We start from the raw sequence: 15,657 nt of genomic DNA, 5'->3' as shown, positions 1-15,657 counted from the left end.
CAAGGAGAAAAATATTCCAGAGTAGAGAACAATGATTTTATGTAGCCAAGATATGAGCTACCCTCTCCACACTACATTAACTTTAATCAGATCCAACTGATCGATATTAAAAGACTGATATTGGATCAGAGGGCAAAATAACTTGATCGAGAGATCCCTAATTATAGATGACCTACTTCCTCCAGCACTTTCTGGGTTATTCGGAGGCCAGGTGCAATATTTATTCCCTCCTTTCTTCAGTGTTTTTTGGATGTACTAAAACCCGGATGACTGGGAACATTCACAGACTTGATAGGATGAATTTCTGGACATGGTAATCCCTAGTTAAAAGTGTGGACCAACCAATCTAGCAACCAACCAAATCAGTCGAAACCCTGAACCATGAACAAACAAGCATTGTCATGCCTTGCTAGTGTTGCAGGCCAGAAACATGTATTCGCTCCACAAACTGGAACTGTTTTTTCAAATTCAAACACACACTGACAACAGGGCGTGGAGTTGATCTGTCAGGACGGTCATTTCATGTGTGAATGAAGCTCAGATAAGGTTTCTGGGCACTGACCGCTGCCTGTGCTCCGGTTTGGCTGTAGACACCGACAGCATACGCCAGTTGTTCAGTGTTTCAGCGCACACGCAACAAGTCTTTCGCCAGGTTCATCCCAACTGTGGACACATTCACTGTCTCCTGAGGCTCTGAAGTATGTGGGCTATGAACAATGTTCATCTGCTGTGACATTCGTCTCTATAATTAGTGGCTTGTCATGAGAAAATTGTCTCAGGGCTTAAGTGATTTTTGTGTCTGACAACAAAGTGTGTTGCAAGGACAGGTCTCCATGAAGGGAGATGAAAAACACAATCACATTATATTTGTGACGCTCTAAACCAGGGATGCAAAGCATTTGGCTTGTCAGAAGTGGCCTGCCAGAGGAGCCAGTTTGGCCAGTGGGTTGACTCCGCAAAGTGCGTAAATTAAATAGGAGACTTGCAATGAAAGTAACTGCTTATCCTAATTTGTGTATTAGTGATTGCACTGTTTTGGTAAGAGTTGCAGATATAACACAACACTGAGACCCATAACTGAAAAGTGGATCTTACTATTTTTTAGCATACACCTCGCCACTGACCTGACCACAATCACTAACACCACAGTTATCACCAAGATAGCCCAGGAGTGGCTCAACCACCTCCAGAGACCCTGGAAAACAGGCCTCTCCAACCTGCCACCTTCCCCAGAGACACCATGGAGAGTGGGTTGACCTACTGCATCACCTCTTGGTTCAGCAGCGATATGGCCTCTGAAATCTACCAGCGGAACAGGATTGTGACACACAGACAGACAGCAGCAGCAGCAGCAGCAGGGGTGCAACATCATCTGCACTCAGCTTCCTTTTCCATCAGAGATCTATTCTATCCAACGCTGGCAATCATCAGGGCCCCTCCCTACACAACCGACAACCCGTTTTCCCTCCAGCCCATTGGTAAAAGCATTACAGAAACCTCTCCTTCCCACAAGCAGTCAGAAGGATTAATGGGCTGTGCCCACTTCCCCTGACCCCCCCACAATCCACACACACAAACATCTTGCTAGCCAGCTGTCAAACTGAATCAAACTCTTCATTAATCTTTCACAAAACACACTTTCCATTTGCAACAGCACTGATGGACCGAATTTATTTATTGCACTTTTTATCCTTGTTTAGACCAAAGGTGTCAAAATTATGGCCAGTGGTCAAACTGTCGGCTGGTTTTTAATTGGCCCATAGTAAATTCGATGATAGCAACAAGATTAATCGAAGAAGCCTCTGACCACCAGGAAAAATACAAAATCACTAGGAAACAAACAAAGGCTAAGATGCTCTAGCTTCAATATTGTGTGAAGAGGAGCACAGATGTGGAATGAGCTGGATGAGAAATGTCACATTCCATCTCCATCTTCAAGAAAACACTAAAAAGCCAACTCCTATCAATGTATATTTAACCTACTGATTATATAAGTTCTGGTATTGAATACTGACTGTACCAACTAATCAAAGGTATCAAATGTCTGTTTATATGTTAAGGATATCTGGCTAATAATAGGGATTCTAATAGAAGAAGAAATAGAAGCTTTAAAAAGCTTCTTGGGGTGCCCCCATTTCACACATTTAAGGGATTCTTTGTAAACATGATAAAAATGCATATCATGCAAATGGTGGTGTGGGAAAAAAAACAAAAGTATAAACTATGCCATGGAAAAATGGCAGAACCAAAGAAACACAAGTTAGCAAATGAGACATGGTGGAAAAACTGAATATTTCCATCTATTTGATACACAAACTGTTGCTATAATGAAAGAGTATAACCAGGAAACCAAGTGTTAGACCTACACTGGTGCACAACAAGAGCACAAAGTAAAGCTAATGGCAGCAAATCTGAGCTCTGCAACTGTTTTGTTTTGTTTTTTATCCATGCTAACAAAATACAGTGTCACAATAGCCAGCCAAATAATTTCCCTGCATAGGAAATCTTTCTCAGATGGTAGAACAAAGTAACAAGAAACAGTGGTGAATCTTTAACTGCCTAATTGTGACATCCCATTATCAGGGTTCAAGCACGTTCTAATTTATATTCTAATGACACCACTCAATTGTGGGATTATAAAGATTTATTTCTTATATGGTAACTGGTATGTTTGTGTGCTCAGGCCACGAAGAAGCGATTATGTTCCACACAGCTACTCTGCACAACCAATACAAATCCCACCCACAGACTGCTTTGAGTTGGCCTCAATTAGTTGTGTCCGCGATATGAAACATGTTGTGCTCCTCAAAGCCTCCTTCGTGTGGTGGTTGTTTGTGCAGCTCATTAAAAAGTGAGTAAACCCACGGTGGAGCGCAGGGAAGCATCTGGATCAACTCCACAACCAGCTGGGGGGCAGGGCTGCGGCTACAGTGGTTGAAGAGAAATCATTGCTCTGTGATTCTGCTTACGCTGCTAAAAGAACTACTACTAGATGTTGGTGATCGATATGGGAACGATAACATATATTAAATGTAGATTAGACATGTCCAGATTGAGTTATTTTGTCTCCTGATTCGATACCAATCTTTCAGTATTCCGTATCAGCCAATCCGAGTCAGGAACCAAGCACTTAACCCTTAGAAACCTACTGTGTCCCATTAGCGAAAGCACATTTTGGATTATGTCACGGTTTGTGCCATCTGAAAAACAGTTTCTGAAAGCTGAGACATTGTCCTTTACAGATGATATGGTGTCATTGCTGTAACTCGGAGTCAATATGGTAATAATTGAAATTTATTAGACTCTTATGATATGAGAGAAATTGAAAGGTCCAACTATTCTAGAAAAAAGACTGTAAAGCACTTAAACACAGGACATGTTGTGACCTCTGTACAGTCCAAATAAGCAAAATAGTCCATGCAGACATTTGGAGGTCCATGTGTTAAAGGGTTAACAAACAAAATAAGTTCCCGATACAAATCGGGACATCCCTAAAGAAGATCATGTTCAGCTCTGTCAAATAAAACTGTACCTTTAAATCTGCATCTCCTATAACACAAGCACAGTCAACAGGCAACTATTGTCTGCAGACATGTTAGAGTTAAGATGCATTTAAGGTTGAGAACATGATTGTTTTGATACCTGTAGTCGTGTCTTTCCTATTCATCTTTATTTTTAAGGAGTATTGTAGGTTATGCTTGGAGTTATAGTTAAAAAAACATACTTATTCTTTCTTTAAATTCTATATACAGATATCACTTGTACAACTGGTACTGGAGCATAAAGAGAAATAGTGCAGTATAGAACTGGAATTTATCCCTATGAGATATGAGATATTAAAAAGTCCTTTATTTTCACACAGGATCTCGTGTGGAGCCACAAATAGAGTCATGTTAAGAATTATTGTTTGTGTATCACAAGTTATGGTTGCTGAAGCACTAAAGGAAGAAAGTAAATCTAGCTTTGAGAGTTTTATTTATCCGTGACATTTGCCAGCTCAACTCTGACCCACATCTTTAAACATTTTCTGTCACCAGATCCATCCTTTATCTCGTTCTCTCCCCAGCCTCTTCCCCACCGACCGCTCTGCCACCTCCTATTGTACCTCTCAGCTCCTCCTTTGTTGACACTACTGCCTTCATTCTCGTTTATCCCGACCAGAGCCATGGGCCTCAGCTGTCGGCCGTTAGTATTCCTGCTGCCAAGGCCGGGGACCATGGGGAGCCCTGGCGGCCACACAAAGTCACACAGATATGCACAAACACAGACTTGAACTGCTTGCACCTTCCTCATCTGGCATCCCTCAGGCAAAGGCTGATTCTATTTTTCCTTTTTTTTTTTTGAGCATGTTTGTTGATGAGATCCAGCCTCAGCAACAAACTAATAGGGCAGGGATTTTCATTTTTTGCTCATTTGGTATTTTGTTCATTATTCCTTTTTTCCTTCTTCTCATTTTCCCCCCACAGTAATATTTCTGCACTAATATGAGGTTTGCATTATTGATGAAGCTGCCACCCTTCCTCTCCACCCATCTGTTGGGGCAGAGGGATGGAGAGGACGGAAGGGTAGAGGAGGGGCTTTGGAGGTGTTAGGAGACAAGGGTGGACAGAATGGGGTTGCTGGACTAAAGACACTACATGGAGCATATACAGCACTTGACTGTCAGTTTATGTGCCCCCCCCCAAAGGTGCCAGACGGGCCATGTAGGCAGTGTTTACCGAGCATGGGTCCAAGCCATATGGTGCCACTTCAGAAAAACACACACACTTACCAAGCCCCGAGCGAATACATCAATCAATTATGGTCAATACCATTCATGGGGAATCTACTCTTTAATTTAAATATGTCTTTCATAAAAAATGTGTTTTTGGCATTAACTGAAAGATCGGGAAGAGGACTGGTCAACTGGTCAACTACTTGTCAAGACATCAGAGTCTTGGCCAAATCCTTGGACAGATGGATGGATCAACGGAGCAGCTAAAGCCACCTCAGTGCTGGGGCCAAAGTGACAGAGTCAAGCAGACTACACATTGGTTCCAACATAATCTGTCTAGCTTGATGTCTTTCACAACAAGCCAAAAAAAAAAAAAAAAAAAAAAAAAAGCAGACAGTGCTCCCTTTATGGTTCCACACAGTGGCACTGAAAACGTTCTTTTCTACTTTACATAGTGGCTCGTGGAACAGTAATATTTGTTATTGAAGAAATGAAATATAATCGTTGCAGCTTTTTTGTCAAGCGTAGTCTGTATGAGATCCTTATGTTCCTGTTAACCCATCTGACTGACTCTTAGATGTCTGTCAGACCAATGGCCGCCCATTTGGTATACGATTGGTATACCTATCACAAGATTTTTTTCTGCATCATCACCCTTCGTGCAATACATGAGAAATGATGCATTGGTTCTCTGAGCATCATCACAAGGGTTCCTGGTCTGGTCTAGGTGGGGGGTACATGTGTAAGTAACATCCACAGGAATGCCAGGTTTCCCAACAGAACATTAGATTGTTACAAGATGGTCGATGTTACTTACTTGTCCTGTCAGCGGTGATAATGTTGTGCCTGGTCGAAGCATATCTGACACATCGACGAAACAAAAAATAAAATCTGTGACCAAACTACTCACCAAAGTCAGCAAGTTTCAGCTCTCCGGTGTCGCTGATGAGCAGGTTTTGCGGCTTCAGGTCGCGGTGAAGAATGTACCTCTGGTGGATGTAGGACAGGCCCCTCAGCAACTGGAACAGGAAGAGCTGAAAAATAACAGAACAACAGAAAGTGAACAAAAGGGAGGTAAAGCTGCCATGTAGCTACGTACAAACACTGGATGGGGAGAGTCCATTTTTCCATCATACTTTAATAACTACCCTATCCTTCATCCATTCCTCTCTGCCTGAATCTACATCTCTCTGCTGTGGTACATTAAACTGAGCGAGTGTCAAGTGCAAAGAGGTGTGGAAAAACCTATTCATCATTAAGGTGGCATGAAGTCCACATGCTATTTAAAAAAATAGCTCACCTTCATCTAAAAGGCACACACACAAAAATCAATATAAAGCCATGTTTACTTCGATTACAATTACTACTAACTGATGACTGGTCAGAGTGAAGTACATGCATTTTGGTTAACAGTATATTTTATCAGTGTTGCTTGGTGTGAAGCTTTAATCAAAAAAGAAAAGCGGAAACGTGCAGAGATGTGACAGACAGGAATTACAGCAAACATATGGAGCTGGGCGGGGCTGCTGCTGCCTCCGTTTCATTTGGTGTGAAGGTTGGCAAATGGACGGCAGCACAGAGCACGAGAGGACGGCCCACAGTAGGACAGGAGGTAGGAAGTTCCAAAAGAAAATATTAGACTCAGGAGGGACATCTCAGCAAACACTGGGTTTTTAGGGCCTGTCTGCACACCCAGACACATGAAAGCTGCTGTTCTGTTGCATGGAATATTGGATTTTTGCTGAATTGACTTTAATGCAAATTAACAATTGATTCTAGTCTCCCACCTCAGTGGTTCCTAGCATGCAGCTACATCAGGCTATCGCTGTGATGTTAAAAAAGAAGAAAAAAAGAATGCATCTCAGCGTCTACTGTCCATTGTAGTAGCTATAGTAAGCTTGTGGTTAGGAAGTTGTGCCCTTTCATGTGCTAATAAAAATGTTGTATCACTGTAGGAAATGTGAAGGCATCATGAAAGGATTAGAGTATTCAATATTTTCCTCACACATATCATAGAATCACAAAGAATAAAGCAACTAAATTACAGTACACTAAATTACCATCCACTGAAAAATATTATATAGAGAATAACACAATAAACAATAAATATCATGAATAATGACAAACTCCATGGGTTTCTCCTTAAAAACAAGTATCGCACCAAAGATGACATGGGTGTGGATACTGCACTTGAGAAACAAACAAAAAAACAACAACAACAGATTACTCAGGTTGAAGTAATACAGTGATGAGTAGGTAAAAGCAGATGTATTGTCCAGACGACAACTGTGTCCTTGGTTGTGGAGGAAAGTCTGCAGCAGTGCTAAGAAATGCTGAGGGTGAACAGACTAGACTGCTGAAGGGACAAGCGCTGTAGGTGCAGCAGTCACTGAAGGCTGACTGAGGTCAACTGTGCAGATGCAGTGCTGAATGAGCTCAATGAGCTCTGGCACAAAAAAAAGCAGCTCCACAACCCAAATGTTGAGAGACTAGTTTTGCCATGATCTGGACTTTTGAATGGTTTCTGAAACCCTGTTTATGTTCCTGTTTTAATCTTTGAAAGCTTCTTCATGGGCATTTCTTGTCCTGCTTTCTACCCCTTTGATTGTTTGATTGGTTTCTCCTTTTGTGGTCTTAGGATTTGTGTTTGTGGATACCCTGCCTACTCTGCAGCACATTCTGTTCCCGATTCGTAACTCTTCATTAAACGTCTTTTGTTCCCTGCTCCTGCCTCCCCTTGTGTCCTGCGCTGTGGTCCCACCGCGCCACTCGTGACGCAACAAGTGTGGCAAGTGAGAAAACCAAGCTGCAACCCAGATGAAACTCAAAAAAAAATGTCTTTCTCCTGAAAGAAAGAACAGTAGACAACTGATAAACCTGCATGTATCTGCGTTCCTCCTGGAAAAGGTGCAGACCAAAACTAATTTTCAAAACACAACAAAAAAGTAACTGCATGAATGCACTTTTGCTGACATGTCATATGACTGAAGATTTAAATTAATTTAAATTTAATTAAATGTGGCTGAGCTCCTCCACATGTCTTCAGGGCTCATAAACCCAGAATATCTTCACATAAATGAATTCAGTTTTAAATATATGCTTGCTGCATTAAGTCAGAACGAGCTTTTCAACATTAATAAACAAAATCTGAAAATGTGCCCAAAGTCAAAGCTACATTAAAGTTGTCTTGTTTTGCTTCTGAGATCTGGCAGCTCATCGCCTCCCCTCTTTCCTCCCCCTGCAGACATGTCAATCAACAAATAATGAGGTGAGCACGATCAGCCTCTCCATTTCATTCCAATTCTGCCGCACACACCCCCCACTCATTTCTCTACTCTCCATGATACTATAGTCTCAGCCAATTAAGCTGACTGAAGCACCATGGAGTCCAATCAGGGACGGGGTCCTGTCTGGCATCTGGAGTCGTCGAGGTCAACGGCCCACTATTCCTTCCCGTCGGCGGGTGAGAGATGAACCACGACACAGAAATTTGCATGGGAAATGTGTGTTTACTCATGTATATCAAACTCACTTCTGAAAAGCCTTTCGGCCCTGTTAGGAGCGCAACTGCACGGTAATAAAAAGAAAGAAAAATCGCCCTTTTATTCTCTTCAGTCAGCGATTCAATTCGCACATCAAACCCTTAAAAGGAGTCCTTTTTTTTTTCTTCCCTCTTTTTCGGCTGAAAACGGCTTAGTTCCATTTGCATTCTAATACTGGAGGGAAAGTGCACTGAGGGCAGCCGGAGGAGGTTATTCACACAGCGCCAATTTTGACAGTAAAAATAAAATGCTTCTATCAATTTTCCAGTTAAATTACAGAGAACCTGTTAGTAATTGGCCAAATGAAAAGAGAGTTCAAAATGGTACCAAGTCAAACAGACTCGTTGGTTGGACGTTTCCCTTGTTGACACATTGAATAAGTGCACCCAGCTATGATAAATGACTGTGAGGTGTCCATCTGGGTAAATGCATTGAGAGGAACATAGCAGTGACTGATGTACAAGGAAGAAGGACTATCAGAAAAAAACATCAAAAAGCGATTGCTGTCTCTTGCAGACAGTCTGTAGATCAGTCTAATTCTTCCATTGAAGAGACAAACCCCCCAGTTCATGTGTGCATGTGTTGAGAGTCTCTGTTTAATCATGCATTATTAGTTCCTAATGGCAGGAGCGTAGTTGGATCACACATTAACATAATCTATCTCCTGGGGAGTGATCCTACTGCATGAACAATAATCCATCAACAGTACAATAAACACACTGTCATTTTATCTAATGATGAAATACTTATTGGCTTCATACCCACGGCTAGCAGAACTCGCTATCATGATAAGCATTATGAAGAAAAAAAAAAGCTGTACGGATAGTATCGCCTCTTTATTATCCATCAGAATGTTGTGGAGTGTCTGCTTTGTCTGATGTTCAGCGCCAAGCAATCTGTGAGGCAATGCATCAAAGTGACAGTGGTGCACTGGGGTTATAGCTTCATGCGTTCACCAGGACCATAACAAAGAAAAGCAGATCAGAACTCAAGAGGGAAAGAAAGATACGGCGTCTTAATGTCGTGTTCTTATGGAACAGGCTGAGCTAACAAGCATCGAGATCTGCTCGATTTCTGCTAAGGCCTGAAGACTGACTGATTCGGGACAAAACATAACAAGTGTAACCCCCACGAGCAGCAACACAAAAGCACTGACAGACAGAGTAGCATGCAATTATTAAAATAAGGGATAACTACTCTGCAAATTATTAGACACTGGATGGTACAAAATAGCTGCTGATTACAAGTCAGGTAGTTTGGTCACACTCTTGTGCATTTAAGGGAATAACTATTTGCTTGTGATCAAAGCTTTGAGCAGTCCCTGAAAGCTTTACCAGAAACAAATATTGATTTTTATGATTTGCGTCCTCTTGTTATAACTATTTGAAGAAGAAAAGTAAGATTTTAAAACAAGATGGAGAGTCTGTAGATATGATAGCAGTTCTGGATAATGTATCAAGCAAGACAGCGGTGGCTGTGGTCCCCTTAGGTAGAATGTGCAACAAAACTACCCACTCCAATTATGTACCAGGTGACAATTAGGGACGTAAGAAAAGATGGTAATATTCTAGAGAGGGTTAAGGAGTTTGTGGCGTTGGATGCCCAGAACATTTCTGGAGCCACGGTATAAGCTATCCTCTCCACACTACATTAACTTTGACGGAAATATTTATAGGACTGAATCCAGACGCATCTATGAGAATACAAGGAAGACAAGAAAAGACTTTGGAATCTACAGGTGAAGACAAGTAGGACATTTAAGTTCAGATGAGCTGATACAGGATATTAAATGTTCGGGATGAGATTGAGTGGTGAAGAAACTTGAACAGGACATCCGTGGAGATATAAATGATGATAAAATGACAGTCAAATGTCCCGACCCCTAATGTAGTGCATTTTGGCTTGACAAAAATTGAGGACTACCTCAACCAGAGAATCATAGGCCATCTTCAAGTCAAGGAAAGTCCAGGTGCACAAATAATGAGTGGATTCTATTTTGGGGAGGTTATGCTTTCTCGCTGGTTCACTGTGACTGCAGTGTGGGCTTCATTTTCACGTGATCAGTGACTGGTGATGCTAAAATGCTTAAAAACATCATGGTACAGCAGTGATGTCGACACTGACCACATTGCACTTATTCCAACTTCACCCAGAAATCTCAGAAATAACCGTCACAATCTGCACTCACAACAAACCCTTGTCAAGTATTAACAGGTAATTTGGGGCATTACGCAGGAAAGACACTGTATATTTTTACTGCTGAGATCAGTTCTGAAAAAACTACGCATCGGCCCGGTGAAGTGTAAACTCTCTATGTTGGAGTGCACAAACCGTTTCAATCAAACACTCAGACCAACATTTACATGAAATCCAGCAATCAAACGAAATGTGACTTGGAACAGCGTTCGGTTTCGCTGACAAATCCCCAATGCATCGTTTTGCTGAAATGAGCAAAAGTGGTGAAATCAGCGAGGGGGAGATAAAATGTAGAAGTGTTAAATGGAGTGAAAAGACACTACCATCTGCTAGCAGGCGCTGAAAGAGCCTTTATCTTATCCACAAAGCATGAGGATGGCGTTGTCCTTAATGGGCTGACTGGAGTGGCAGCATTAACCTGCTCTGTGCCACTGGCCACAAAGGGTTGTAAAGTTCCAGATAGGCACAGAATATTCTTTGGCTTGTGTTTTAATGAGCAGCTGTGTTGCAGTCCAGTGCCCCTCTGTGTAAATATGGGTTTACTGAAGCACCACTGCACAGACAGACAAAAACCTTCTTCAATGTCACTTGTCAGCTTCTGCAGACCCTTAGTTTTAAAGTCGGAATTTGTTTGGGACTTAGAGGAATCTCTGCTTAAGCTACAAAATCTATATGGAGTGAAATTAGTCTTATTTGTGAATTTATGCAAATACTTTGTACATTTTTCAACTGTGGATCATGGAGCACGCATTTGAGTTCCACTCCATTTGTCCTCGCTCTTAGGGCTGCAAGAGCAAGAAAAAAAGTTTATTCAGGCCAGGTCATTAATACTTCTCCATTTATACTCAAGTGCCAAACTTTTGCGAAGTCCTCATAGTACTCTCCCACTGCGGCACACGTCAACGCTTAGCATTGTGGGAGATGCGGGAGATGGATGACGAGAAGCGATTGTCTTATTATTTCCGGATGTCTGCCGTGTCCAGCGGATCAAGTCATCGTTCAGCGTACGCCCACACACAGTATGCGGATCTCTACTCAGGAGAGATTAATGGTCACACTGAGAACATTAGCATCTAGGAGCTCACAGAGCGGCCGCATTAACCACGCCCACTTCCAATTTCTGACTAATAGGAGAGTAGTTGCAGGATATCATGCAAAAAAAAAAAAAACTCTCCTTAGCTCTTATTAATGACACAGGTTAGTATAATTTAATGTCAGAGCAGTAACTGTAAACCTTTTTTCATTTGTTATTCTGTAACTCCTTTAAATGTTAATATAATATCCAATAAATATATTGATCAAAATACAATATTGATTAAAATATCAAATATTTCTTGATAAGCTGATTTCTACAGTTGTTTGTAATTTGTTTGTTTGGAAAATAGTTTTTCCTCTTTTCATAATTAGCCCTGCAAATATATATAAAACCGAAAATTAATAAAACTAAATCAGAAAGTGAAAATAATGGCAAAATATTTTACATTTCTCATCACGAAAAAATAAGAAACACCTCACATTCAGAAACATCATGCATTTGCCAGTGACACTATTACTACACAAGAATCTGAACTGTACTTATCAGTTCTCAGAAGAAACTAACTCATGAACTGAACGATGAACCGTAACATTGTTCTGATGCTAATGTGAGGTTGAGTAGCACAGACAGAGAGAGCGCGATGGAGAACAGTTGGGCTGAGTTAGGAAATGATAAATATTACCGGAACTACTGAGGAAAGTCCATCTGTTATATCATTGCACTGGGTCGAGATGAGACTAACACCTGTATCCATGGTAACAACACACAACGATGGCGACAAGTTGTTTAAAATGCTAAGAAGACATAAAAAATAAAAATGAAAAGGAAAAAATGAACTATTAACTACAAATTAAATAAACAAATGAAACACAAACTCAATAAAATACATTTTCATTAGGTAGGCAAAATTAATAAGGGCTCTAAATTGCAGCTAGATATGAACTATTAGGAAAGCATGAGGAAAAGACTATAGTAGACTGAAAAGAGAAACACACCTCGGAGACAAGACGCGTCATGACAAAATAAACCTTACAGAGGTGTAATCTGGTAGTGGAGCAGGTAAGAACTTGTAGAATAACCCGTTACCATCCCATGTTGTGTCACATCATTGATGTGATCATCCGCCCTTGACATCAGCATGGCCCTGACGTCTAAAGTGCGACTGGGCACTTCCCTTGTAATGCAATTATAAAAGCAAATGCGAACTGATATTTGGCTCGTAGACGTGGGTGTCGGCTTCCCATTGATCTACGTATATGTCGCGGAGTCACGGCCCTTCAGCTGACTGGGTATAATCCAATAAGAGGAGCACTACAGCACCAGCCTGGATGAGGTCATACTCACTTGTGTTCAATTACGGCCCGAGCTACAGTCGAGTACATGGGGCGAGAAGAGTTAATGGTGCCGTGGAACAAGACGGTTTCCAGTAGGATTTTACTTTACTTCGAATCACCCAGTTGAGACTTAATGTATCTTGAATTTGAAACTGCAGGAACACACATACACACACATTTGTATGGCTATCTTTTCAAAGACATTTGTCAACATAAGCATTTCCATAATGCCTAACCCTAACCTTGATCTTATTGTAATCTTTACCCTTAAACTAAGTCTCAACCATCAAACATCCTAGTAAAAAAGTCAACCGGCCCAAAATGTCCTCACAATGCACAAACGTCCTCACTCCGATGGTGTAAAACTAACACTGGGTCCTCAGAAAGATAGTTGTAAAAGAACACACACACACGTAGAGCTTGGTGACTCTTGACCGCTAATTACATTAGCAGTGAGCGTCTAAGTGCATGTCTCTAAATGTTAATTTGATCCAGGGCCAGTGGAGGCACTAATAGCTTTTATGTTGCTGATTAGTAAATAGGAGGATATCTGAGTGACTACACTTCCTCAGTCACTCATAAATCATCCTAATAACAGACCGTATCAGACAAGAGGCATTGATTCAGTCATATCCTCAAAAAGGTGTGAGATAGAAGTAGTGTAAAAACAAAAGGGAATTTTTTATGTATTTTATAATAGCCAAATGTATTTTTGACTAAAAACGGAAGAGGTTTTGGAAGAGTTCGGCTAAAGTATTTCTTGCTAATAGAATAGTTTTAATCCTTTAACTTTAGGTCCATGAGTTTCAGACATCTCTTTCTCAGCTTTAGCCTTAGATTCACAATCTTCCAGCTCACTAATACCCTTTGGTTTGTATGCTGCTGCTACCACTGCGTCCTTTAAAGACCACCAGAGACTCTCAGTGGCATTCAGATCTGTGGACCGAGGGTGGTTTTCAAGGACCCAACCTTATCAGTCAGTCTCTTTAGTCACGGTCAGTGAGTCGGTTGCGATTCGGTTGCAACAGAAACAAGACACATTACGCTAAAAAGATGGAAACTCCCTAATGGTTACTGATATGTGATTTGTGTGATTAAATCCACCTTGTGTCTGTTTGGTCAATGACATTTTGGTTTTATTTTTGTGTTTTTGAGTATTTCTTTAATGTCTTCTCAGTATTTTTTTCCAGTTTTATAAGCCAACATGTTTAGTTATCCTACAGTTAGAGGTGAAACTCTGTTTTAAGCTGAAGTTAATGGAAACGGTTCATTTGTATCTGCTCTGTAAATCCAACCAGTGTTATAACTTCCAAACACTTGACTTGTTTGAACAGAACCTCAATCTCTTTCTCTGTCCAGCTCACCAACCACTTGAATTAGCATTAGCACCGCCATCTGATCTTTTTAAAGCTCACTTCAGTAAAATCCACTAAATCCTGGCAGTAGTGTAGTGTGAGGGACTCTCAATAAAGTACGTGTAAACATTGCCAAAGTCCAACTCTAGCAGGGAATTCAATGTTTTTTAGAGATGGAAATACAGCGGTGGGTGCTGTACATACAAAACTTGTAGTTTGTGTTTACACCGATCTGCCGCAACATTAAAACCACTGACAGGAAAAGTAAATGACATCGACTATTTAATATTCTGATGGGAAACTTCTGGATCTGGCAAAAGTGTGGATGTTACTTAGACATGTCAGACAGGCACACACCACCTCTGAAGCATTACAGACGCTCAGTGATGTTTTTCCTGCTTCTTGGAGGGCACTGCTAACATAAATGAAGTGGCAGAGAAGAAGCGATGATGGAGAGAATGAGGCCGTGTGGCGGCGGCGGCATCAGTGCGAGTGTTAACGATGTTCCGTCATGCAGTGAGGTGACAGTTCAGGCTACATCTGTTATGTAACAGCTTGTACCTTTTACCACCAAGGATTTACATAAATAATGTGTTTCTCCTGCTGACAGCAGCCGTGTTGAGCGCCACGTGAATAATTTGAGATTATTCTGAGAGCGGGGCGAGGCGTTGCTTGGCTCCCGCTGACTTTGTTACTTATTGGTGAGACACCTCGGCTATTTCAAATCTGTTCGTGCGGCTTCGTGTCTGTTCAGTCATGTAATGCAGGCAGGGCCGAACTGCTCGGCATGAACACAGTGACTGTAATTACACCGGCACGGCATTTCCTTTCATTTAGTTTTGACTACAGTGTTGAGTCAAGGTAACCGAAAATATTGGTTCTGTCAGTCACTTTCTTGTATATGACACTTCATGAGAAGCAATATGAATCGCTCGAACCACAAAAATATGCCTTAATCATCATGGGAACCCAGTCCAAGGTACCTCATTACTACTAGTATTTTACTACTTGTCACTTTGATCATGATGTTGACTCCTGAAGGCTACAGCGTTGTATAGAACTGAGGATTGAATATACAGTATTTATAGTTCTGTGGCTCACACTCCCAATTGAAGAAAATCTATGATATACCCACGATTATGACCACCTTCCTAATATTGTGCAGGTGCCTCCAAAACAGTTGTGACTAACCAAAGTTTTAATTCAATTCTACGTATTTTATTAATTCCAGAACATTGAAATAGATTGACATGGCGTTAGTGCACCATGCATCAGGTATTTTTAAATCTATATCTATATTTTAAATCTAAACCTATACAGAGCTAGGACACCACAGAAAATAAGCCATTACAAAAGTAGAAGCGCCCATGCAGCTGAACATTGTTGCACGTCTTAATGTGTCGATTGTGGGAATTGATGCTACACTGGCATAAAAATACGCGCGTAAACTTGACGCAATGTGTAACCTGAGGTGACTAGA

At 41.1% G+C, this 15,657-nt stretch overlaps 1 protein-coding gene across 3 annotated transcripts in view; it reads right to left on the bottom strand.

Annotated features, from left to right (window-relative positions):
- cdk14 (cyclin-dependent kinase 14) overlaps positions 1-15,657 on the bottom strand; it is a 197,257-nt gene that overhangs the window by 99,281 nt on the left and 82,319 nt on the right. For all 3 annotated transcript variants that reach the window (XM_047598412.1, XM_047598415.1, XM_047598413.1), the window contains one exon: positions 5,625-5,748. In XM_047598412.1, coding sequence (XP_047454368.1) covers positions 5,625-5,748 — 124 coding nt within the window. The remainder of the gene's footprint in view (positions 1-5,624; positions 5,749-15,657) is intronic.

Source organism: Mugil cephalus, chromosome 11 (genome assembly GCF_022458985.1).
Source record: "Mugil cephalus isolate CIBA_MC_2020 chromosome 11, CIBA_Mcephalus_1.1, whole genome shotgun sequence".
Lineage (NCBI taxonomy): Eukaryota > Metazoa > Chordata > Actinopteri > Mugiliformes > Mugilidae > Mugil > Mugil cephalus.
Note: the sequence above shows the minus strand (reverse complement) of the source record. Positions and strands in the feature narration are given on the sequence as shown.